The 26,222-nt window shown below is 34.7% G+C and overlaps 1 protein-coding gene across 1 annotated transcript in view; it reads right to left on the bottom strand.

Annotated features, from left to right (window-relative positions):
- Nucleotides 1–26,222, bottom strand: part of LOC109393324 (protein eyes shut homolog) — a 1,090,347-nt gene that overhangs the window by 356,710 nt on the left and 707,415 nt on the right. Inside the window, 1 exon segment of the mRNA XM_019662404.1 lies at nt 22,341–22,573. Within this exon segment, the coding sequence (XP_019517949.1) occupies nt 22,341–22,573 (233 nt within the window).

Here is a 26,222-nt window from a genome sequence, read left to right as displayed (position 1 = left end):
TTAGATTTATATAATTTATGAAGTGATTCCCCCGAATAAGATTAGTACCCACCTGGCATTTTAAATGACTATTTAAAGAAAGGTTTGAATTTCAGGTAACTTTTGGTAAATTTTAAGGCCAAAATTACAAAAGTGATGTGAAATAGAAATATAAAGAAATCTAAAATCAGTGATTATGCTGTGTCAAAATACTTTGGGTAACATTTGCATTTATATTTAGTTTCTCTCAATGAGGTCTTTTAATGTGATTTTATGAACTTTTTGAATGTGATGATATTGTTAATTTATTTGAGATGTTATATTTGTGACCATCATTACAGGTTAAAAGGGGAAGTAGGAGTAAATGTGTAAAAATTTCATCACAAATCAGAGAAAGAATCTGTTTACCTTCTTAGGTGCTTACTGCATTATAATTGCTCTTATTAAGCATTCAATAATGTTTCTGAGTAGATGAATGCATGACTACATCGATCAAAACACACTAATATATTCTTACATAAGGAAATGGCTACTTCACTTCATTTTCTTCTGCTATCTTATTGCTCCTTTATCGTTCTATATCTAATTTCCATTGACATTTCAGCGTTGAAGAAATACTTTTACTATCTAAAAACAATAAACTAACAAATCATGCTAATACAAGAAAATCAAATTCTGTTTAACAACTGCCACATCAATTGTCACTTTAAAAGCTACTCCTTAAGGTCATATTTCTTAAAATCTTTAATTCATAAATGAGATTGACAGATTTGGCAGTTGAAGAGTATTCTGTAAATATGTACTTTTTTCTAGTAATAAATATGTTCTCTAAATAATGCTATGTTTATATTTCAAATAGAAGCTTAAAATGTAATTTTATAGTGGTCATCTTAAAATTCTCTTTCCTTCTTTTTCATCTTTCTTAATTTCCTTCTCTCCTATAGATCCTGAGCACTGATTAAATTGAAATATTTGTCATACTCGCATCTAACTACGAACTCAATTTCTCATATTATACCTGGATATACAATTCCCAATTCTTCAGATAATGCATATTCATATGTTTGAAATCAGTGACCATGCAATCTTATAACTCATTCATACATTTCCTCCATTTCAATTTCTGCTACCTAGTTTCTACTTTGTTCTTAATTCTGATTTTTCTTCCATATGTCTTCAGGATCCCATTGCTCCAATACTACTTTTTTTTTTAAACAAAATCTTTCTCATTAGCACCTTCCCTTCTGCTTTTAGGAGCTACAACTCTTAGATTGTTCTTAGATTTAAAAAATATTTTCTTGATTCTCCTTCTACCTTCAGGTACTGTCCCACTTCTTTCCTTTCTGTTTAACCACTGTCTCAGCTTCTTTCAGTTAACCTCTTCTTGACTGTGGCTCTGTTTTTTAATACCAAAATCCAATGTTCTTTTCTAAACCCTTACTTTTCTCAATATTTGTGTTTTACACAATTGAAATGTCATGAGTTTTGAATCTCTCTCCTCCTTTGACCTTTTGATGACTTCCTTATTCTAGTTTATTGCCTGCCTGTTTAGTAACTCCTTAATCTTCTATCTCTTTGATCACCCTTTTCCTAATCTAATTCTAAATTTTGATGTTCCCATTATGTAGATTGCAACTATATTTCTATAGATTCTAGATTTTGAGCTGATTAGCACTATTATCATTTATTCATATTTATTCTTTGCCTTTTTATATAATCTAGTTTATTTTTAAAAGGCAGCTTTATATCACTATGGCAAATAAATAAATTAGCATTTTCAAAATTGGATTCAAAACTATATTGGTTTGCTGGGGCTGCCATTACAAATACCACAGACTGTGTAGCTTAAACAACAGAATCTATTTTCTCACAGTTTTGGAGGCTACAAGTCCAATATCAAGGTGTCAGTGGGTTTGATTTCTTCTGAGTTCTCTCTCATTAACTTGCAAATGGTCAATTTTTCATTGTGTCCCCAAGTGGTCTTTCTGGGTGTGCAGAACTCTGGTGTCTTCTGTTGTGTCTAAATTTTTCCTTTTTATAAGGACAACAGTTAGATTGCATTAGTACCAGCCCCAGTGACCTAATTTTAACTTAATTATATCTTTTTGAATTAATTTTTCAGCTTTATTGACATCTGATTGACAAATAAGCCCTGTATATATTTAAGGTATACAATGCGATATTTTGATATGTTTACACAATCAAACTACTATATCCATCACTTCACATATTCACTATTTTTTTTTGTAGTGAAGACATTAAGATCTACTCTTTTAGCAAATTTCAAGTATACAATACATTATATCTATAGCTGCCACACTGTACAAAGAAGACATACAAATAGCCAAAAAGTAAATGAAAAGATATCACTGATCTCATCATGGAAGTACAAATCAAAACCACAATGAGATACTATCTTAAATCTGTTAGGATAGATAGTATCAAAAAACCAACAGGTAACAAGTGTTCATGACGATATGGAGAACACGGAACCCTTGTGCACTGTTGGTGGGCCTACACATTGGTATATCCATAATGGCAAACATACAGTGGCTCCTTGAAAATTTAAAAATGGAACTACCATATGATCCAGCAGTCACACTTCTGGGTATACACCCAAAGGAAACAAAATTGTTATCTCGAAGAGACATTTTCCTTTCCCTGCAATGAAGAATGTTCACTGAAGCATTATTCAGAGTAGCCAAGCTATGGAGACAACCTAATTGTCTCTAAACAGATGAATGGATAAAGAAAATGTGAGCTATATATCTACATCTATATCTATATCTATCCGTCTACATCTCTATTATCTACTTATCTATCTGTCATTTATCTATGTATTATTCAGCCTTATAAAACAATGAAATCCTGTCATTTGTGACAACAGGAATGAACCTGGAGGACATTATACTTCATCACTTATTTAAAGGCTAGATCTCCAAAAAAGTCACACCCTGAAGTACTGGGGATTCAGGATTCAACACATGGATTTTGAGGGTAGATAATTCTGTCCATAACAGTAACTATAAAAATAATCACAATGATTAAAATGTAGATTGATATTTTATCTTCTCCCTTATGCTCTAAATCTGAGATATGCACGTACTATTTTTGAAAAAAACAATTGGCAAATATAGACATGTTAAAGATATACCAGCACCAAATTGTGACTTTAGGTCATCTGAAGGATCAAAAGAGAATTGATAGGGAAACAACTTTCTCACTGGGTAATAAAATGTCATACAATGCTAATTCAAGCAGCTCCTAAAATCATTCCCCATATCACCATTGAGAACGACTAAACGTACTCTCAGATTTCAATGTCTCAATTACTCAATTTCATGAAGTCTATTTTTATCTCTATATAGATTATGTTCACCCTCTCTTCTCCTTAGCTGAAGTCGTGCTAAAGTAATTTAATTGATATATGTACATATGTATTTATAACCTTTTGCAATATATAATATATGTAATATAAAAGACATAATATTTAATCTTTTCAAAAATAATACAACCTAAATGAAATAAAAAATTATTGAGTTAAATTGCCATTGTGCAATTTCCAATAATCTCATCTAAAGAGAAAATGTGGAAGTACATAATTACCCGAGCAGGAAAATCCAAACAATTCACTAATCAGATCAGATTTTAAAAAGTCTTGTATGGATAATGAATGATAAGATATATAAAAATGAATTAATAGAAAAATCTTAGTGTAAACAAAAATAAAATAATTTCCAGAAGGCACAATTTGAAAATAAATGTGACAAAATGCTAATATTTTAAATGGGAAGAATTTAAATTGTTTATATATATATGTTAAAAAACACACATATGTATATAAATATATACTTAAAGCTATCTATCTATGTATCTATCTATCACCTATCATCTATCTATCTATCATCTATCTATGTATCTATCTATCTTAAAATTGGATAGTACTGTTTAATTCCTAGAGATCACTAAGGAAGCATAATCCTTGTATTGATTCTAATTCTTCAACTAAAACATTTTTAAAACTGAAGAGAGGGTGGAAAATGTGCTGTAAATAAAACATTTAAGTTCCATTTGGCTGATAGTATAGCAAGAGCTACTCATTAAAGGAGTTTATATTTGTAGGCATAGACAAGGAGGAAAAAAACCAAGATCAAAATCAACATGAACAATAATAACAAATTTTGTAAAAGTTATTAAATATCTATTGATGCCTGTGTTCATTTATCAAATAAACATAAGTCACATAAGATGGATAATCTAATTTTGAACAGAGTTCTAAGAATTCAGAGGCTAAGAGATCAGGTAAGAACAAAGTAGTACAGACAATATTTTATTTTTACTTTCATAAACTCATATATTAGTAAATAGGGAACACCTAATAAACATTTTCAAAAATGAATGATGAATGCTTATTTCATGTATGGGATGATTCATTTGAAGGTATCCATCTGAAGGAGAATCCAGTACTTGTTCAATTACCTTAAGAGATTTTTCAAGTCTGTTCAGAACTACTTAGTTATGCTCCCATTTGTGTGTGTGTGTGTGTGTGTGTGTGTGTGTGTGTGTGTGTGTGTGTGTGTGTCTCGAAAGTAAGGGGGAACAGAAGTCTGGAGACAAGCAAACCTTGCACTAATAGGGATAATGTATGACTTTCAGAAAGGATATATGGATAAGATTGATTTTCATATTTTGACAAACACCAGAAAACATTTTCAACTAGATGATTTGTGAGAATATAGAAGCTTGGAGCCAGCATTTTCCTTAACAACTCATGCTGATCTAAAGTTCTAAGGCAGAGCAAGGGAAGATCATACAAATGCCAATTCTTGATTTTAGCAAAGCATTTGCGGCTCATATGTACAATTAGAGGGGTTGACCTGAACCAGGCATTGGCCAAATCCAGTCCATAGCCTGCTTTGGTATAACTTGTGAGCTATAAGTATTTTTTTACATTTTTAAAGAGTTGCCCCAAAACAAACAACAACAAAACAGAAAAATACATGAAAGAGACTCTATGTGACCCACTAAGCCTAAAATACTTACTATCTGGCTCTTTATAGAAAAAGTTGGCAGACCTGACCCCTGACCTAAACCATTTCTAAAATCCCTTCCAGCTCTAATAAGTTAAGTTTTTAAGGCATAGTCTCCTTGAAATGATTGCAGTGTTGCCAGATTAATCAAATAAAATGCAGGCCATCTACAATATGTATATTTAAATTTCAAATAAACAGCATATTATTTTTTAGAATAGTGTGCTCCATGCTACATTTGGGACATAGTTATACTAAAAAGTAATTCATTATTTTTCTGAAATGTAAACTTTAAGGGAATCTTGCAACCTATGACTGCAAATATATGTGAATGATCTGGTAATATTTTATATTGACAGCAGGTTGAATAATTTGCCCACTAGGCATTGATAGAAAAATCACCTAAATTTCAGTCTAGAGGGAGTATTTATTGAAAGGTCATAGGCCTTTGTCTTTGGGCCCATTTAATCTATGCTTATATCAAAACATTGGGTAAAGATCATATACGTATATAAACAATAAGACAGGGCATAAATGTCTAGAGACAATAAAGGCTCACTTTAATCTTCAGATGGTCTAATTTAGTGTAACAATTAATAGTGATCGACAAGAAATGACATACGTAGATGGACTTAATTAATGACTGATATCTAGGACTAGAGGACATTATTTTCTTCCTTAAACTGAGGGTAATAAATTATGTCCTTCACAGCTAAATAGAGAACAATTATTTTTGTAAAATGTGTTTTGCAGAGTGTGTTTGAATTAAAGAGGGGCCCCCTTTTAATGTCTGAAAATGTCACATAGTTTTGGAAGGGTAAGGAAGAACAAAACTATCTAGGTCTCTACTTCAAAGATACATGGAAATATGTTCACTAACAGAGACCTTGAGAAGGTCCTGCAAATATGTAGCTTCAAAAAAATGTGAACAGTGATGTGGAACAGGATGGATAATGATAGAAATAGATCAGCATGAAATATGCAAGACCAGATAAGTATTATATTTGTAAACTAATATAAATGATATTTATTGAATGTGGTGGAAACTTGTACATGAACAGAGAGAAGAAAGTTGACATTAGGTTCACAGTTATCACCAAGGATTTTGGCTTTGAGTAAGTAAAAAGCAGAAGCATACCATGCTAATGCAGAGATTTATAAAGCATTAATATGCGATGTTAATGCCTTGAAATATATAAAAAATAAAAGAGTAGAGGGCATTTTAAAAGACAGCATTCCAAATGATCTAAATGTAAATTAGCCTGATATATGTGGATTATGTATTTTTTTTAAGAACACAAAATGAGTTTAAAATGAAGTGAATACATTGCTCTACAATAGGGAACAATTCTATACAGATAAGCTTTGGGCTTTCAAACATATGTTCAAACATCTGAACAATGGTATGGTTGATTTTACAAACTCTAATTGTGTCCAGACTCACACATTCATCATTTTTAGTAATTCTCAATGTTGGCTCTTTTCAAGTGATTGCACAGTAATCTTTTTGGATATTCATACATAATGCCTTTTTATCACCTCTACAAAAAGTGAATTGTAAATCAATTTAACATGAAAATGTGTACAGTTCTCAAGTTTCTATCTTGTAAAGAAACAGAAAATTATATAAACTCAATATGTAAGAAAGAAACCTCAGTTTGATTTTTGGCTTTCTTTTCCTTTTGTTTTCATTCTTTGCATTTCCCAAAACGTTAACTGTGTACAGGTTCTTTGCAGAACACAGTTTTGGCACTGCACATGCTAATTTGAATAGGGGAACTAATTTTAAGTGGCTCTTTTGCATTTTATGCCAAGAAAATGTCAGCTGTGCTGCACATAGGAATGCACAGCAGACAGGGCTTTTAGATTCCTTTTTAAACCAGGTGTTAGAAATTTGTGCAAAGTCAAAAAACCAAAAAAACAAAAAAAACACCAACAAAAACAAACAAACATTGTTACTGGAAAGCTCAAATGACAGAAAACTTCAGTAGTTGTTTTGTGGTGCCATTAAAGTGCATCTAATTATTCCACAGGATATACTTCCACATATTATGGAGTATGTATACACTAAATACAAAGTAATATTTACATAAGTTAAAGATGTGATTAAGAAAATATGATAAAACATCATAGGAAATCATAAGCATGGGATTATCATGAAAAGTTGCGATTAGATATGACAATAAAGATCTTCTAAACATAATTGGTATTTCAGTATTGCAGAATGAGGTATATGCATGTAGAGCATATTTATGAGATTTACATTCATGTAAAGGAATTCAGAGTTTGAATAAGGGAAGAGTATTAGCAACAAGTTAACTGGTAAGACCTTGACTCTGGTGTAATGTATCAATTGATATGCATGTGCTATAGTATGTACCTGGTTATGCCAATAAGATAGAAATAAGTAAAATTTCTCAAAAAATTTTAGAAAGTATACATTATTGATTTCAGACTTCTATTCTACTTCAAAAGATTGCAAGTCATTTCATTTCCTTTCATCTGAATTCCATTATAGAAAGCTCTATGGGATAATCTTAAGTGGTTTATGATACTCTAATTGAGCTCAAAATTTATTTGAGTTGTTTAAAGTTTTTGAGAGTAATAAATATTTATGAAAATTAAGGGTTATTTTCAATTTATTCAGGACAAAGAATTCTAGCAAAGGTTCAGTAATATGCCAACAAAATATTTTGTCTAGCTCTTAGATTGCCATGTTTTAAATCCCGTGACAGCCTTAAAGTAGCATCCTAAGAAATATTTGTAAGTTTTACTTCAAGCATATTTGTAAATACCATAGTATAACTATTTTAGAGTTTATCTACAAAAGGAGAGAACAGTAAATGTAAGTGTTGTGAGGAGTTTTTCAACAAATTAATGCTAGGAGGGCTGCCTAAATATTCAGAGCACAGATTGAAATGAATATAAAATTTGAAAAACTTCAAATTCAGAACCAGTTTGGGTGGGGACAAAGTCAGGGATCGAGTCTTTAATTTTCTATAGAGAGAAATGATTTTTACACTTTGTCCTTTTCCCCTAAATACCATGGTATTTACCTAAAATACCTAAATAGCTAAATGGTTATTTAGGTATAAAGAAAATAGTTCTCTTTAAATTTAACAACAACAACAACAAAACGATTTCTTTCTATAACTCAGGTGCTATGCTAGATGCCTGGGTTAGAAAGACATTTAAAAAAAGCCACATTCCTCAATATTTTAACATCTGGGAGGGGCACATAAGTAAATATACTATGAAAGTATAAGACAGTGAATAAATACAACAGTGGAGAAAAGCACACAATACAAGGAAAAAGTAGCATGGGAAACCAAAAGCAGGTTGCGATGGGAATGGCAACAAGATGGGTGCCCAGAGGAAGTCATAATTAATCCAAGTCTTTCAGGGTGAAAATTAGCTAACCTGATTAAGAGGAATATTGCACAGAAGGGAAGGCTGGAGTGCATGGGCTGTGACACATGAGAGCACAGGGAATGCTGGGGAATGATAAGCCCCTTCTTATAACTGGATTATAGTTTTCAACGTCAGGATGTTGCAGGAAAACAAATCCATGCAAGTAAGCAGGTACCAATCAGATCATGAAGGGCGATGTGTGTCCGGTAATGAAATGTATTTAAAAAGAAAAACCACGCACAGATCTTTGGAAAGGAGTCTGTAGTGGGTCCAGGTAATTGAAACACCTGGGTGTTGATGTGGAAACCTCAGGTAATCATACACAACAAGAAATCACATCCTTTCACTCTGTGAGAGAAAGGAAATCTCTCAATTAGGAACAGAAGCTTAAGGAAAAATATGGACTTCAAGATATTCTCTACAATTCCAATCAGAATCCTTGCTCCCAAAGCCCTTTGTTTTTCAGAAGCAGTTCTGTTTGTGAGTCATGTCTGGGAAAGCACCTAAGAGAGGACCACTTTAGAATTCCTAGGCTGGAAAAGACGAGTCTATCCCACTATGGATCTAAGCGGGCATAAACAGAGGTACTGGTGTGGCAGACGCTGTGAAGCACTTGCTATCAAATCCCGCTGCCTCTCTTTCATGTATTGATCTTAAATGTGCTCCCTGAATAAAATTCCTGGTTTTTAATCTCCGACTAGCTCTCCGCCTAGCTCTCCGCCTAGCTCTCCGCCTCTCAGGAAACTCATCCTGTAACAATGAGGGTAGCAAAGCAAAAAAACAGCCTGACTCGCAAGCTCTCCTGGCCAGTTCAACAGGGCCCCTCGTACGGAAGCACAGTTTCATAGGCTGCCCCTCCGTTCCAAGTCCAGAGCAACGGCCAAACAAAAATCAAGAGGTTTCAAGTTCGAGGTCAATGTGAGGTCAATCAATGTTAGAGCTGACAGGGGCTCTCACATTGTTTCTAATTCTGCCACTTCAAAGATGGAGAAACTGAAGGTCAAAAGAGTCATGGCCTCCTTAATGCTGTACAACTAATGAAGGGCTGGGATGAGACTGAACTCCATGTCGTTTCCTGCCCAGCCTACGGCCTTTTTCAGCAAGCCCATGCTTCTCAAATAGCTGAGTTCCCAGTCATCTGCATCAGCCACAGAGGAAACATAAACATTCCTGGGGAGTGATTCCACTCACTCTTTATATCACAATCCATATGTTCTAGAATGTAAGGAGAATGCGACTTTCAGATTAAAGAGACTCTCAAGATCTTTTGTGTAGGCTTGGATCTGTCTGACACTCTGGATAAATCAGTGTAAATGTCTGAAAAGAATTGCAAGAAGATATACCAGTATTCCTAGATACTGGATCCTTTCCTGTCTTGATTAAAATGTTCTCTAGCTTTATATTAATATAATAACATATGTAAGAGGCCTTTTCCTGTGTTCTCAAAATTCTTATTAAAGTCTCCAAACTGCAGGCAATGCAGACAAATGGTGACAATTCCTCCCTTTCTAAAGAGAAGTATTGAATATATCTAGGCAGTACACTCTAAGAAAAGTCCCACGGGTCCTGCTACCATCACTCCCTAAATCTACATGAGAGAAAGCCAGAATTTTATTATATAGATTCTTCAGAAGGATTTAAAACAGGAGAGAGCACTGTGAAGTACCTTGCCCCACTCCTAACCAAATGAGGAAGTCCTAAAAAGTATCACTCAGAACTTGTGGCTAGCTGGAAGCAATTTGTAGGGCCCCCTCTGTTGCCATCTCTGTAGAGAGGCTTTTTGGGAGAACTTGACATGTGTTCCTAGAGTTGGGGGGCAGGGGCTGGAGATGGGGGTCTGCCTTTTGCTGGGGGAATCCAGAAGGCAGTCAGTGGGCTGGAGAAGCTTGCAAAAATAGTGAGGAGAAGGATTCACTAATAGGTTTATGTGCACTTCTATTAGTTGACAGGACAGTGATAACTGAGATTTTCTCAGATCCAACTGATGACAAGGAAGGTGCTAGGTAACCAGGCTCAAGTCATCTAGAAATAACCTTCTCTAATGAGATATCTACTGCATCAGGTGCACCAGTCAAAAATGGTAGAAATGTACTTCCCAGATAGTTACTAATGGACATTTGCAAGAGATCAGCTGAGAGTGCACAACCCACAGCAGAGAAAAATGTTGTAGGGAATCACCAACAAACCATTGATGTGTCTGCAATGACAGAATGCATTCGCTGCCTACACAGAGTTACAATCAGCACTTGCCAAGGAATAAAACTTTTGACACTTTTTCTGGTTCCTTATACCCCTGATCTGACCCTGGAGACTAGTTTTAAGGAGGAGGTGTATCAAGAAAGGGGAGAGGGGGCTGAGAGGGTGTGGAAAGCTTCAAATTGGGTATGGCATGAAATTGGATTAGTTAAATTGGGTTAGACTTTTTAATACCTGCAAGTGACCTGAAAACTTTGAAATATATCTAGATTGTCTCAAAATAAGGGGAAGAGAAATCTGGTAGAAAATATCTTAAGTTGTTGTTGGAAGAAATTATTCTTGAGTGTAACCCACCAAGTCAAGTCATTTAATAAGCTAAATCCATTACTATGGCAATATAGATGGCACTCTCTCAATGCTTATACCCTATCTTTTAAGGAAAAAAAATTAAATACTGCAGAAATGTATAATGGTTAAAAGAACAATTTTTGGCATATAATAGCCTGAGTTGAGTTCTGGCTTTGCCAATCACTGTATGACCTAGGCAGGTTACTTTCTCAGTGCCTCAGTTTCTTCATCAGTAGGATGGGGATATTGATATAGCTTACACTTTTTGTGGTATATTCCCAGCCAATCATAATTCTTCCTTCTTGGGCAACTGCATTCTGATCTTCAGCATATTTTTTGCCAGACTGATTGGGTTAGGGGTGGTCATCTAAGCCACACATCTCTTCCCAAGGGTCTAACCCAGAAATATTCAGTCTCTCCATGGGGGAAGGACTCTACAGTATTGATTCAAAAGCCATTGTCAGTTAGGAGGTGGTAAGAATGAAACATGACCCCAAATAGAGAAAGTACCCAGAGTGCTTTTGTTCCTAGTTCTGGTACCTTTCTATTCCAATTCTGGAATTCTATGAGATGCTGCCTTTATATTTTTATATATTTTTCTATTTTTGCTTACATTAACTTGGATTAGATGGGAAGGATAGTTTTAAAAACGTGGATTCAAATCTCAATTCCAAAATTTACATGGACGAATTACTTAAATCTCTGCATATATTTTCTCTCTTCAATTATGAGGATAGAATAGTATTTACTTCAAAATAATATGCATTCATGAGAAATAAATGAATCACTACAGGCTAACATTAAGGACAATGCCTGACACATATTAAGCATCCAATAAATGTAAGCAATTATTTATAGAGTTGATTTCTATACCTTGGAAATGAAAAGAACTTCGACTAATAAAGTATTATCTGACTCACAGGGCTGATGTGCCGATTGAAAGAGAAAATGCATATAAAAAACTTAACATGGTAGGAAACAAGTGTGAAATGGTAATTATTGGCTGTTTTTATCTGTTGATTTCTTAGTTACTACACCTGATGTTAATCTACAAAAATACTAAGGTTACACAAAGCATCCGTTCTTAATTTTCAATCCACAAGCAGCAAAGAAAACTGCAGACAAATGGTGAAATATATATATATATATATGCGAGCATTGGTTTCAGTTTCTGTATCTCTCCAAATCTGTTCATATTTATTCATACCCATATCTATCCTAGGACAGAAAATAAAGAGATATCCATAGAGATACCTTAACAAAATAGATTAAAGCAATTGAAATTGGTTTAGTACTTCAAGGGCAGGCAGTTTAAAGAATAAATCCTTTTTGCTCTGGTAGGTCTCTATTTCATTAATAAAATTATATTTATGAGTAAGGACAAAATGTTGCCTCTTAAATACAAGTTCTATTAATTTTTTCCTGCCAAAGGTATATCATATGTTAAAGAAAACATTTGTCAAAAAATCAATTTCCCAGGGGTCACATAATTTATTCTTTTATAGCTGAGCCATTCTGCCACTTGTTGGCAGCTCAGGGGCAGCTTAGCTCAGGCCAGGAATCGAACCGCTCTTGCTCAGGGCTCACACTCTTGAGCGAGCTCTTAACCAACTGAGCAACTTGGCTGGCCTGTCATAATTTGTTCTTAATTAGCTCTGGTCATCATAATCTTTTTGTTTTGTCATTGCATAGTAACATTTTAGGGCAGGTTAACATTAGCCTTTGTTTTTACTGTTGGTCTATTCTCATATCATCCAAGTTTATATTCTTCAATTCTTTGCCCTGATTTCTTCTAGTTAACTAGAAAACAAAATTTCCTTTCAAATATTTACTATTTCATTGTAAATAGAATATAAAAGTATTTGTGTAGCTTTTCTACCATTATTTAAAAGGTTAAAATGATAAATAATAAGATAGATTTCAACTAACCCTATGTGATTTAATTGTATAGTAGTATATTCTCATATGGAAAAGCTTAATGTTTTCTTAGAAAGAGTATGGGCTACAGGAACTGAGAAAAAAATCACCAGTGCATTTAGTATCTGACTGTAAAACTTTACCAAATTTCTTGAGACCAGGAAGAAACATTGGGCCCACTACAAATTTGAATAAATAGATGAATAAAATTAATGGAATTGTTTTTCTCTTCATTAATTTGTTGCAGCTCCATCTTTAGTCTAAGAAAATTATTGGAACTTATAGTTTTCCCTTAAAAAGGAACTGGTAAAAAGTAATTCTTACTTATTCATTTTCATGGCAACATAATATTCTCTTTATCTTGAATACTCTCCTCTCTGCTTTCCAAATGATGGTAACCTTCTCATTTTTCAGTATTGGATTAAATGACATTTCCTAATAGTAGATTTCTAAATTGGTCTTTCTCCACTCTCACTGCGCCCCACCCCATTCTTCTTTATTACAGCACTCTATTTGGAGTTCATATACCAGTGTGGATTACATATTTGAGTATTTACTTCTGTACTGGCTTTCACTTCTTGTAAATGATAAAGGGCAGGGAGTATGTGCATCTTACTCACCAATGCATGACCATGTTTGAGGCAGTACTTAGTACATAGTATATATGCAAAGAATTTGTGGTAGAAATGTGGACGAATGACTTCATCTCACTTCATTTATAAATGATCTTATATATTAGTATAAAAATGGGAGAGAATTTCTGTAGAAGATTCGTGGCCCATTTTTGTGTGAAAGGTCTTACTTAATATACAAGTGTAATATACATATGTCTGTCATACAGCAAAAGTTTAGGGCTTGATATATAAATCTGGCAAAATAAATGTATAGTTGCTATTTAAGGCTTCAGGATTCTGTTGGGTCATCCCATCTAATGGCAGGCAGTTAATATACGCATAGTTAATTACGAGAGGTCAAAAGGAGTGTTCCAGAGTTTGTTACATAAATGAACTTTTAAAGCTTACTATTTTAACAAATAGTGTAATTCAGTCTTTTAATTCAGACTTGATATAACTTCAGCTGCTTCCATCTCCTCACATTTTACTCTAATCAAACCTTTAAGTAGAAAAGTCTCTTCATCTTCTCATCTCAATACTTTTGTATAAGCAATGGCAGCACAACTCTTTAGCCATTTTCATTTGTCTTATAGAACTGTGTAGTCCAGTACAGTATCCGCAAGCCATATGTTGCCATTGAGCACTTGAAAGATGGCTAATTCAAATTAAAATATACTGTAAGTATAAAGTATACACCAGGTAAATTTCATACCTTTCTTGCATTATATTATTATTGGATAGTGCTTCTATAGACCATTAAAAATAAAGTACTTTATGATCATTGCATATCTTTTCTCTAATTACCTATGTTTAAACATTATCACCTTAAAGTGATTTCATAGGCAGTAGTATAAAGAATTCTAATTAACTTTTCTTCTGTATATTTTTATAAGTAAATTTACCTTGGGGGGAAAAAGATACTTTTAAACATGCCTGTTAATTAAAAGGACCACTAATAAATTCATCAAATGTCATATTTACTTGTCTACATATACCTATATCTATCATATACATAGAGAGAGAACAGTAAATTGGTACAATTGAAGTCATTACTGTTTTAAATTATCTAAGTTTATGCAATTGTTTATCTCAAACATATGCAACTGAATATATTTTACTTGAAATTCAACTTGGAATATACCATTGAACAGCTTTGGAGGCCACATGCTTTGTGTGGCAGATAAAATATTGGATTTGGAATATGGACCTTGTGTTCTAGTTCTAGATTTATTCTTAACTAGTAGCTTCTTAACTAGTTACTTCTGTTTCCATACTTGTACAATGCTAGTTTCAACTAAGTTAATTTTAAGGTGTTTTCCAATAGTAAATTAGTTTGATAGCCTCAAAAAGATACTAATCATGTTTTAATAGTCTTTCATGCTTTAGATTCTCTCTCTTTCTCTCTCTCTCTGTCTCTCTCTCTCTCTCTCTCTCTCTCATTTGATAAACTTGTTACAAATACATTTGCATACAATAAGTCTGGTTTTTGAGGAATTTAGCATTTAAGTGAGAAAAATAAGATATAGCAGTGTGCACATATACGAGTACGTGTAGTTATACATCTTTAGCTAAGTGGTCGATAACCTCTTGTAGAATAAGCCCACAAGATCTGCTTTATAATTCATAACGTTTGTGCCATGATAAAGTTTTACTGCATATAATTCAGCTTTTCTGTGGATAGGTAGAACAGAAAATGGTTCAAGAGAGAGGAGAAGAAGGGACCTTTGGTGTGCCTTGTCCTTTATAATCACATTTCATACGATGTTTTTTTCTTTTTCTCAAACTAATACATTAAAAGATATAAGCTTTATTTGTTTGTAAATTTTTCATAAAAATATCTAAACTACGTTCTGTATAGAGAACGCAAGCATCTTTTATACTTCCAAATTATTAGCAAACATTAGGGTTAAGAGAGTTTTTATCCTATTTCCTAGCCTGTTGAAATTACTTTCCAATTTTTCTCTCTACCTTATTTCCCTACCCACTGTAATCCTTTCTAAATTCTACTCTCAGGTTCATCATTCTGAAGCAAGCTCTGATCATTATGCCTTTTTTCCCCATTGAAGGCCATTGCTAATGAATTTAATATTTTTAATCTGTCATTTAGGGTTCTCTATAGTTTGGGTCCAACCTGAATTTCCAGCTTTATTTCTCACCTGACTCACATGTGCCCTGCTCCCAAGCCAACCTACACAACTCTCTCCTCTTCATGTGTTTGCTCATTCTAATTCCTTCAGCTCATCCTTTTAAGTGTCATTTCAAATACCACTTTCTCCACAGAATATTTTTTCCTGATTATCTAAATTGGATGTAGGAAAGGAACAATTTTTGATTATGAAAATGTTTTGATAAGCTATTCATGTATTTTTGCAGGAATAATGGCAAAAATTTTTGCTAAAATTTTATTCAGTATAAGTGACTAAAGATGTCATGAATTCAAAAAGAAAACAGAAAATAGGGGTGTGATGCAAAGAGAGAAGAGAAATATCTGAAGACTAAGAGAAGAACTAATGTTCAATTTTAAGGTAGCAGTATGTGTGTGTGTGTGTGTGTGTGTGTGTGTGTGTGTGTGTTCATGCATATGTGCTATTTTAAAAGGCTTGTGTGAATGATTACTTATATTTTTGTGTGGAAATGAAGAAGATGCCTATTGGTTGGGATCTTGGTGGACTGTACGTTCTACTTACTATGTTAGTAGTGTAAGGTTAAAGATGGCTTTCTTCTCCCTTTCTTTTTTCTCCTGCTCAGGCAATGGGGTAGCATATGGTTGAGGTTTTGTTAATTAGACAGTTTTAGGGTATTTCCTGGGACTCTGAATCTTGAGCAAGTGACTAAGAACATGGTGACAGCAGGAGCCCCTCTTCAGTGGTGGCGGTGTACCAGCCTGCTGTTGGATGAGCCTCACTCTGCTGCCTATTGAATGGCCCTTCCAAGCATCTCTCAGAGTTTATTTTCTAAGCTGGTGCCACTTGTTTCCCTCAATTCTATGAACACCAGATAGCCACCAAATAAACTTCCTTTTATATTATATGATCATGTAAGTCCCCTGAAGAATGACTACACATCCTGTGTTAGGCAGAATAATGGTCCCCCAAAGATGTCCACAACATTTGAATACCTAGGACCTATGCATATGTTACTTTACATGGCAAAGGGGCATTACGATGGCAGTTGGAATTAAAGTTGCTAATCAGCTGATATTGAGATCCCAAGATTGTCCTGAATTATCTGAGTGAGTTCTGTGTAATCACAACGGTCCTTAGATGTAGAAGAGGGAGGTGGAAGAGTAGTTGGAGGGACATGATAAGAAAGAGGTTAGACCCACCATTGTTCTCTTTGAAGATGAATGAAGGGGGCCATGAGCCAAAAAGTCAGAAGGCCTGTAAAGGCCAGAACAGGCAGCGGAATAGATTCTCCCCTAGACCCTCCAGGAAGAAATACAGTTCTGCCAACACCTTGATTTTAACCCACTGAGAACTGTGTCAGACTTCTGATCTACAGAACTAGAAGATAATAAACATGTGTTGTTGAGGTCGTTAAGTTGTGTGATAATTAGTTATGGAAACATTAAAAAATGAATACAGGTTCTAAGTGAGACATTGTTGGGTAGGGGATGATATTGTGCTGACATTATGGGACTTTAAAGAAGGGAGTGGAAATGCCAGCTGACCCCTGAGGTATGCTTCCCTTCCTTGCATCCCCCACTTCACACACCATGCTAACTTCTACTTTCAGTCTTAAAGACAAAACTGTGCTTTTTTCATCTTCGTACCACCTCCGCTAACTCCATGTGTTTTACATGCTAGATGTTCAACTAATGTTTATTTAATTGGATGTGTTGACTTATAGGGAAGTTAAAAAAAAGTTAATGAAGGCAATAAAGAAGACAACATAAATGTCATCCTTTTGTTGATGGATGAAGGAATATAGATATTCCCGCCTCTTCCTGTATGGAAATTTCTGGATTATTACCAATGTAAATAGAGAGATTGATAGACATCTAGTTTTTACATAGTTACAAGCACCAGAATGGGGAAGGGGACTGTCTTTTTCTGTCAGCTAAATACAGTGCCCCCTGCTGGAGAATGGAGCCAATGAAGTGCAGAAAAGCCCACAGGACTGGAACCTTCAGCTTGCCCCTGCCTTCAAAAATAAAACCCTCTGTCTGTGCTAATACGTAATCTTACCTCCCTTTAGCCCTTTTCCTTGACTTCAATCCCCATTCATTTTCAACTTAACATCTTAATAATTCAGCAGTTGCCGTCAACTAGTAAATATGCAGCATTGCCCTCTAATTTGAAAAATAGGGTTTTAGACATGGGTATTATGTTTGAAAAGGCTGATACCATTTCTTGGCCCTTTTCTGATGATACAGACCATCGGTTCTCTGGACAGGAGATAAACCATTGTTATAAGTTGATTAATGCTCTCTTTCTCTGCCTTCTTGGCCCTGGAATGTCTGACATTCAGCCACCTGATCTAAAGTTAACAAATACATTCCAACTAATACACCTTTAAAATATATTCCAGTTATGGTAAAAACAAAAGCATCCATAGTAAGGCAGTCTTTTATGCAAAGCAAAACAAAACACCTGCTGAAACCTCTCGTTTTTATTTCTAGATTTGCAATTTACTCAGTACAGTTGACCTTTAAGCATATATGGAATCTACACAGACAGGGTTTCAAATAAAACAAAAATTTCTTCGTTTTAATGTATGGTATTTAAATACCCCTCTACTGCATTATTTATAAAACTGTTTTATAGAACACTAAAAAGTACAGGGCTGTTTAAAAATGTTAATCCTATAATTAATAGTCAGAGACATACACTTTCCCCCAGCACAAGGCACTGATATTCTAAATCTGTCACTCTGAACTTTACAGTAGGAGACAGCCATCTGCCTGCATGCAGCCATCTGAAACAAAGCAAGCATATCTGCTCTTATGTTTCCCCTGGTGAACTACAGGATCATTATGATAAAGTAGGCAACAAGGTTTAGCTAATGTGAATTAAGATAGCATGTGTTGCGCAAAAAAAAGAGCCCATTAAATCAAATGGCTTCTGTAAGTCAATGTTATTAGGTGATCAGATATGGATGATTTGATAAAGTAGAGCACAATGACGTAATGCCAAGTCGGTAGGAAACATGTGTGTCCGTGACCCATGACTGAGTCCCATAGCCCTAGAAACCCTTTCTCTGTATGACTGAATCCAGCGCTATTTTAGTTAGGGCCTCTACTTCATTCACACTTCCATTTTGCTGTGAAAAAATCAGTTTCAAAATAAAATACTTTAACATTCTCTCACAGCTTAAGAATATTAACTAGAAGTAAAAAGGAGCAAGGCTGTAAAGAAAAACCAACTTTCAGCGTGTCTTTACTTTTATAGATGCCTATGCAATTACCATATTTCCCCCTGTATAACATACCCTTTTTCGAAAATTTTGGGATCTAAAAACTGGGTGAGTCTTATGCAGTGGTTGTATGAGTGCAAAAACAAGCACGAAAAAAGCGGGAAATGCGTTAAAAAATCTGCAGCCACATTATAAGACACACCCAGTTTTTAGACCTCAAATTTTTCAAAAAAGGGTCTGTCTTATACACGGGGAAATATGGAACATTTTTTCAGAGTGTCATCATCTACATCTAGATTTTCCCAATTCAAATCTTCTTAATCGACTTCCTATATTTTAGTTCTACTGAAAGATCCACTCCGATGTTCTACCACTCAGATACGATTCTTTTTGGGTCACTCAATATGCTTTTCAGTTTGATTTCAGGTGGATCATGATAATGCCTTCTTCCTGAAACATGTATCGGATCAACATTAACTCCTTTGGTTTTCTGATTTTCAAAATTTTATTTTCTAAAGAAAATGCTCCTTTCTTCCTGAAATAAAGATACTTTTATAAACAGATGTGAAAGAGTGAGGACATTTAGAAGTTCCATGTCATGCCACCACATTCAATTTGATTGTCTAAAGAGTGCGGGGGTGGAGTACGGCGGTGAAATGTGAAGACTGGAGCCAGGGAGAATTGCGTCTAACCCCACCCCTACCAGACACAAGCTGTGTGACCTTGACAGAGGAAGTGAACAACTCCAGGCCTTAGATTTTGTAATCTTAGATTTTATAAAAGCGGGTAAGATTTTATAAAAGTGGGTAATTTAGAGTGCTTATTTCAGTGAGATAAGATGCGTGAAGCCGCCAGTGCACTGTCCAGTAAATCAGAACCCCGCCCCCACCCCCCAAGACATTATGCAAATTTCATTCCTGAGGTAGAAGTTCATATATTTTAGATGTTGAATATATTTAATAAGGGACTCAGTTAAGAAATTATTTTTATAGCAATCTATCATTAAATTCTAAGAAATTTAATACTGAGACTGTTTCTAAGAAATTATAAATACAAATATAAATACACACACACACAGATTGATTGATTCACAGGCTGTTTATCTATAACAAGATTTTTATCAGGTAGTTGAAATGCATTGAAACTGGCACACAATACTGTTTACTGAAATCTACACTTAGAAACTGTGGCATCTGACCAAGCTGGATAATGCTATAAAAAGTCTTGTCATGGTACCAGATTCCTGAATTATGAGCCTTAGGCAGTAGTCATTGCCTGTCAATTTGGTTTCTAAGATGAATACCACTATAAATTATATTTAGAGCATAAGACTGAAAACACAAACCTGTTCTTGGCTTTCTTTATAAATGAAAGAAGAAAGATACTTAATTCCAATTTAGGGGGCAAACGGTTAAAAATAAAGATTGATAATTTTTATATTTAGAAATAATATTCCCAATCCTAAAAATGCACATCACACCACATTTTAAATATTATAGTGAAATATTTCTCCCAAAGGAGTCAAGATCAACAATAAAATTATAGATAATACTATCATGTCTGATAACCTAAAAAGAATCCTATTGCATGCATTTTGTTTAGTGCATTGCATCATACACCTCAGATGTCCCTAACTTAAACCTTCTTCTTCTTAAAAAAAAAAAACCAAACAGTTCTCTAATTGGTAATAATTATTTACTCACAGTTTCTGGTTACTTTTCACTTAGAAAAAAATATTCTGTAGTAGATTACCTAATCTTAGCAACACATTATCTTCCAATTTATTAATTTTTAAAATATTAGAAATTCAATAGGGGAAAGGCTAAAATATAGGAGGTAGAAACTGATTAATAATGTTGAAAAAATAAAATATTCTCAAAAATGAATATAGAGCATATATTCTCAATTCTTTTCTTGAGCTCAGTTTCCTACATTCTGCCTCCTCAAACACCAAATACAACTAAACCTCAGTCAAGCCTTGGATTTACTCCAAGTAAACCTGAATTTCTCCTTTCTGAAGGAAATTGTAGGCCATTATATGAGTGTTAACACAACTAAGAGGAGGAAGAATTGGGGATTCAATAGGAGAGATACAAATTATGGTTAGAGCGTCATTTGTACTCTGAAAATGTGTGATTGATTACTCCTCCTTTTATAACATGAATTCACCACTGTCAATAAATTTGGATTAACATATCAAAGTATATCTTAAGAAAGGTAAAGAGAGTATTTTCCTAAGATTCTACCTACCATGAAATTAAAGAAAGAAAAAGCCCTCTCAGAGTTTTAAATGGTTAAGTGTAGATCTAAACGGGCTTTACATCCAAATTATATACCTAAAACTCTACTCACAGAAAGTAATATAAATGGTCTCAGATTGCAGCAGCAGAAGGCAAGTCTCATGATACTTTACGGAGATATTAAATATTCACTCAAAAATTAAGCAATGGTGATGTGTCTTCAAAAATATTTTACAGTTAAAAATAGGCTTTAAGGACACATAATGTTTTACAATGAACATGAAAATAGACTATGTTTCCATTTTTCTACTCTTTACTGTATTTACTTGCTTACCGGGCTGAATATTAAAACATACGTAGCAATCACAGGGTCATTTGGGAAAAAGAGCTGCTAACATATATACTCATATATATATATATATATATATATATTGAATTAGGTTTTAGAGGTTCTACATTTTGATACTAAAAAAAAGCTATTTAACACAATCTTGGATAAGTAATGAAATTCTCTGCATCTGAATCACTATCCAATAGTAATTCATATCCCACTTCCCCAATTTAGAACCAGTGATTAATTGTACATAGAAAACAATGACACTTTTTAAGCTATTAGTATAGAAACATGCAGTCAGCTGTGTCATGAACTAACACCTTTATAATCTGCCCAGGGTGTTTCTGGCGCTAGTCACCCAGCACTGCTTTAATGAACTGAGGGACTCTCAGGAGGCCACTAGATGTTGACAATAGGGGAATTGTCTTTTGATTCATAAATGGCCCTATTAATGATAAAACTATGTTCTGAAGCATCAAAAATAATGGACTCTTCTTACATACCAAAATAATTTAACTTTGGAAATCTGCTTATGAACTATAAAAAATAGTGATTTTTATTAACAAGTAGACAATAAAAATAGTATTAATTGGAACCTAATTATTTCTAAGGTGCAAAAGATAAGCACACATAATTTTAGAAGAAACTATTTAAATAACACTACATTTGAATTTGAACTCTCATTTCGTATGGCAATTAAAAATGTGTTTTGAATGGCAATCCAAAGAAAAACAAAAAATCTTAGGCTTGCTTCTATAATATTAAACCAAAAGTGTTCTATCAGAACTAATTTTTAAATAAAATTATATAGATGTTTCTTGTCTGTGCTAGTGCATTTACAATAGGTTTCAATTCTCTTACTCCCTCTAGAGAAGTTTTTACAAAGAAATATAAAAGGATAATGAAGATTGATTACCTTGTTCACAGAAACGGCCAGTGAAATGTAGTGGACAGTCACACTGGAATGAGAATATGCCACTTGAGAGAAAGACTGGATAGCAAGTGCCTCCGTTGTGACAAACATCCTCTTGGCACATGGATGGTGCTGTAGGAGCAGGGATGGAGGAAGTCCCCATGGCGTCAGCCCCTTCTGTCCCATCCGAAGGAGCAACAAATGAGGACGTTGCAGACAGAGTAGAATTCTGGGATCTAGATTTATAAAAAGATCAGGGAACACAATATAAGTAAAAGTGCTAGGAACTTAAATAGAAATAACAGAACTGGTTTAAAATAAGAGGGGAAACACAATCATCCAAGGTTTACTGAGGGTGATTAGAATTATTATGTTTGTTTTACATTTGTGGGATTCATAAATGTTGAAAATATCTGAGTGTCGGAATGTGACCCTGAGTGAATCTGATGCTGTGGTCAATCTATCGGGTTGTCGGAAAAGTCATGACATATTTTGTCTATGTTTTTCAAAAGTCACTTATTTATATAAAGAACAAAGATCAATCAATGATATATTGCCCATTTTGTTTGATGACCTTTTGCCATCTTTCAGTGAGCTTCATAATTCCTGTTCAGAGAAGAACCTGTCTTTATTTGTGAAAAACTGAACAAGGTGCTGATTTACAGCCTCATCTGAATTGAACGTTATACCATGCAAAGAGTTTTGAAGAGAGCAAAACAAGTGGAAGTCTGACGGTGCAAGGTCAGGAGAGTATGGTGGGTGTGGCAACACATCCCATCCAAGCTCCAATAATTTTTGATGGGTGATCAAACGTGTGTGGTCTCGTGTTGTCCCGAAGGAATACAACTCCTTTACAATTAATAAGCTCTGGATGTTTCTGGTTGATGGATTCATTCAAACTGTCCAACTGCCAACAGTACACATTCAAATTGATTGTTTGGTTCCTTGGTAGGAGCTTGAAAAACACGACACCTTTAAAATCCCACCACCCTGAGAACATAACTTTCCTCTGATGAATGTCTGCTGTCTATGTCGTTTGAGGCGAATCATTATGCCTGGACCAAGACTGTTTGTGTGCTACATTGTTGCAAACAATCCACTTCTCATCACTAGTTATCAGTAGCTTCAAAAAGGGATTGTTTTCCTCATGTTTAATGAGCATATTGCAGATGTTTATACGTGCTGTCAAATGAACTTCTTTGAGTTCATGTGGAACCCAAATATCGAGCTTGCTTATATATCCCAGCTTCTTCAGGTGGTCATGAATGCTTGAATGATGGATGTTCAATGTTTCTGCAATCTCTCGTGTCGTGTAATGTGGGTTTGACTCAATCAATGCCTTTATTTTGTTGTCATCAACCTCGGTGGGCCTCCCTGACCGAGGAACATTGTTGAGATCAAAATCACCAGCATGGAATTTCGTGAACTATCATTGACACTGACATTCTTGTAGATTGAGCATTTTCACTGTAACTTTATGCAACTTTTCACAAGCTTGATGTGCATTCTTCCCTTTATGGAAGTAAAACAGTAAAATATGGCAAAAATGCACAGTTTGGTCTTGATCTTCAACTTGTGAAATCTCCAAAACTCAACCAAATCGCTCAATTTTTTTTTAGAATGAAGCTAGAACTGTCCTCTGTCAAATGACATAGCAATAACATAGATGTGAATGACTCTAGTACATTAAAAAATGAACTAGTGCCATCTGTTGCAAACATGCGTCATGACTTTTTGACAACCCAAGTGGTTCTGAGAAGCTAAATTAATTTACTCAAACTAGCAAGAAACCTGGATATATCCACCTGCATATGCCTAACAGTCAATTTTCTTATGTAAAATAATTAGAATTTTGGCTAAACATAGTTCTACTTTGACTATTTAAAACCTCATCAGTCTAAGATCAAGAGGTTAGGCCATGGTACATTTTAGTAGTAAAACTGCTTGTAATTGAATTATTTGGAAATTGATTGCTAGAAATATGTATTCCTGAAAATGACTTGCATTCATTTCTAGGAGTTATCCAAGAGGTATTTTAGAAATGCCTACAAATGAGTCCCTCATTTTTTTTTCACAAATGATACTACCAGTTTAATTTTTCTTCCCTGATAAATAATGACCAAAAAACAATTCCTTTTGAATTAAGTTGATATTCCTTTAATTTTACATTCAAAGGCTCTTGATAATCAAATTCCTGTCTGCTTTGCAGCCTCTTTTATTATGATTCTTCATAAATATCTTTATAAATGTCTCAAACCAAATGAAATGACTATTAAAAGATCCTGAGCCTTCCTAAATTTGAAAGTTTGTTTACGCCACTTTCTATATATCATTGTTCCTCTCTTTGTACCTAAATTTCATCAGGAGTGCCAAGACAAGATCTATATTATTTCCTACACATAGCCTTCTTGGTTGCTCCTGGCCCACCAAGATGAAATTGATGTTTCTGATGTCTAAACTTTCATGTCATGTCATTCGTACTGCTGCTCAAATAATCCCACCTGCTTGTAGTACAGTTATCATTTTTTGTACAGCCACTCCTACTAGGTTGTACCCTGTTAATTGTTTTTTCCACCCTCCCTCCACATACAGATTCCTCATTTTGGCAGAATCCCTTGTTCATAGTAAACACTTTATAAATATTTATTAAAGTAATGTCTACAGTGTACTCCTGAGTGTTACCTACTCTTTGGGAAGCAGTGCTTTTGGAATTTTCATTTAATATAATCAGTAAGAGGATTATTTTGTTATTGTTAAAATTTGCCACAGGGATATGAAAGACAGCTTGGAGAATATAATTAATGTTGTAAATATTTTGTAGGGTATCAGATGGTCACATGTCTTTTTAGGGAGACCACTTCATGGATGGGGTAGAGGCTTGATCACTGCACTGTACACCTGAAGCTGATGTTGTATAATATTGTATGTCAACTATAATTGAATATATATATAGCCACATGGAGTATAACGTGGGAGTGGAATCAAAGGAATTGTAATAGATATGTATGATATTGGGGGGGGAGCGGGGCGGCGGATTGGGGGAGGGGAGTTGTCACTTTGAGCGGTAAAACGTATAACTATTGCACTGTGTTGTACAGCTGACACTAATTAAAAAAATGTTTATTTCACAATAAAAAATTTGGCTGCAATAAAAATATTCAACCACTTAACTATCTGAGTAAAATTTTATTTTGTGCATTGTCTGTTGTGTCAGTTTGATTTGATTTCAAATCCACTGGTTTATGACACAAATGAACTTGTCTTTAAGAGTGAAGTTGTTTTGATATGAGTGAAGTTCATAAGCTGTTCAGAATGTTATCAACTCCTCTGCTCTCAGACAGACACTCAGATCAGCTGCTGTGGGGCATCACTGGGGGGCTCATCAAATCAAATACATGGAGAAGCAACTATGGCAAGAGGACGTTTAGACTAAATACCAAGAGTTTCTCAGGACTTTTCTAGAGTGTTCCATCTGGGCAAGGCTACCCTTTGTGATCTAAATAGCTCTGCGGAGACCTTTTGGGCATTGACTCCTGCTGAGGGAAAGGTGACTCTTACTGGCATTGGCAAAAGCCTGGCATGGGCCCTGCGAACATCTTGCCTGTCAACACGGGCACTGTCATTTCCTAGCAAAGTGCCCTAGCAACAAGGGACTTTTACTTTTGCTCTGGCAGCTGGACATTAGCTCTCGGTTGGCCACACAGTCTGTCCAGAGTGTCAACTTGGATAAAGGTACATTTCAACTAAATTTGGACTTTATTCATCTCCCCTTGCCTGGGATAATAGTATAATCAATTTATGGCTGCTTTAGTGTACAGGCATAGTTTGGAGATATTATGGGTTCCACTGACCACCACAATATATAATAGCAAGTATCTCAACAAA

This window comes from Hipposideros armiger, unplaced genomic scaffold (assembly GCF_001890085.2).
Source record: "Hipposideros armiger isolate ML-2016 unplaced genomic scaffold, ASM189008v1 scaffold_375, whole genome shotgun sequence".
NCBI lineage: Eukaryota > Metazoa > Chordata > Mammalia > Chiroptera > Hipposideridae > Hipposideros > Hipposideros armiger.
This window is presented reverse-complemented; position numbering and strand designations above follow the sequence as displayed.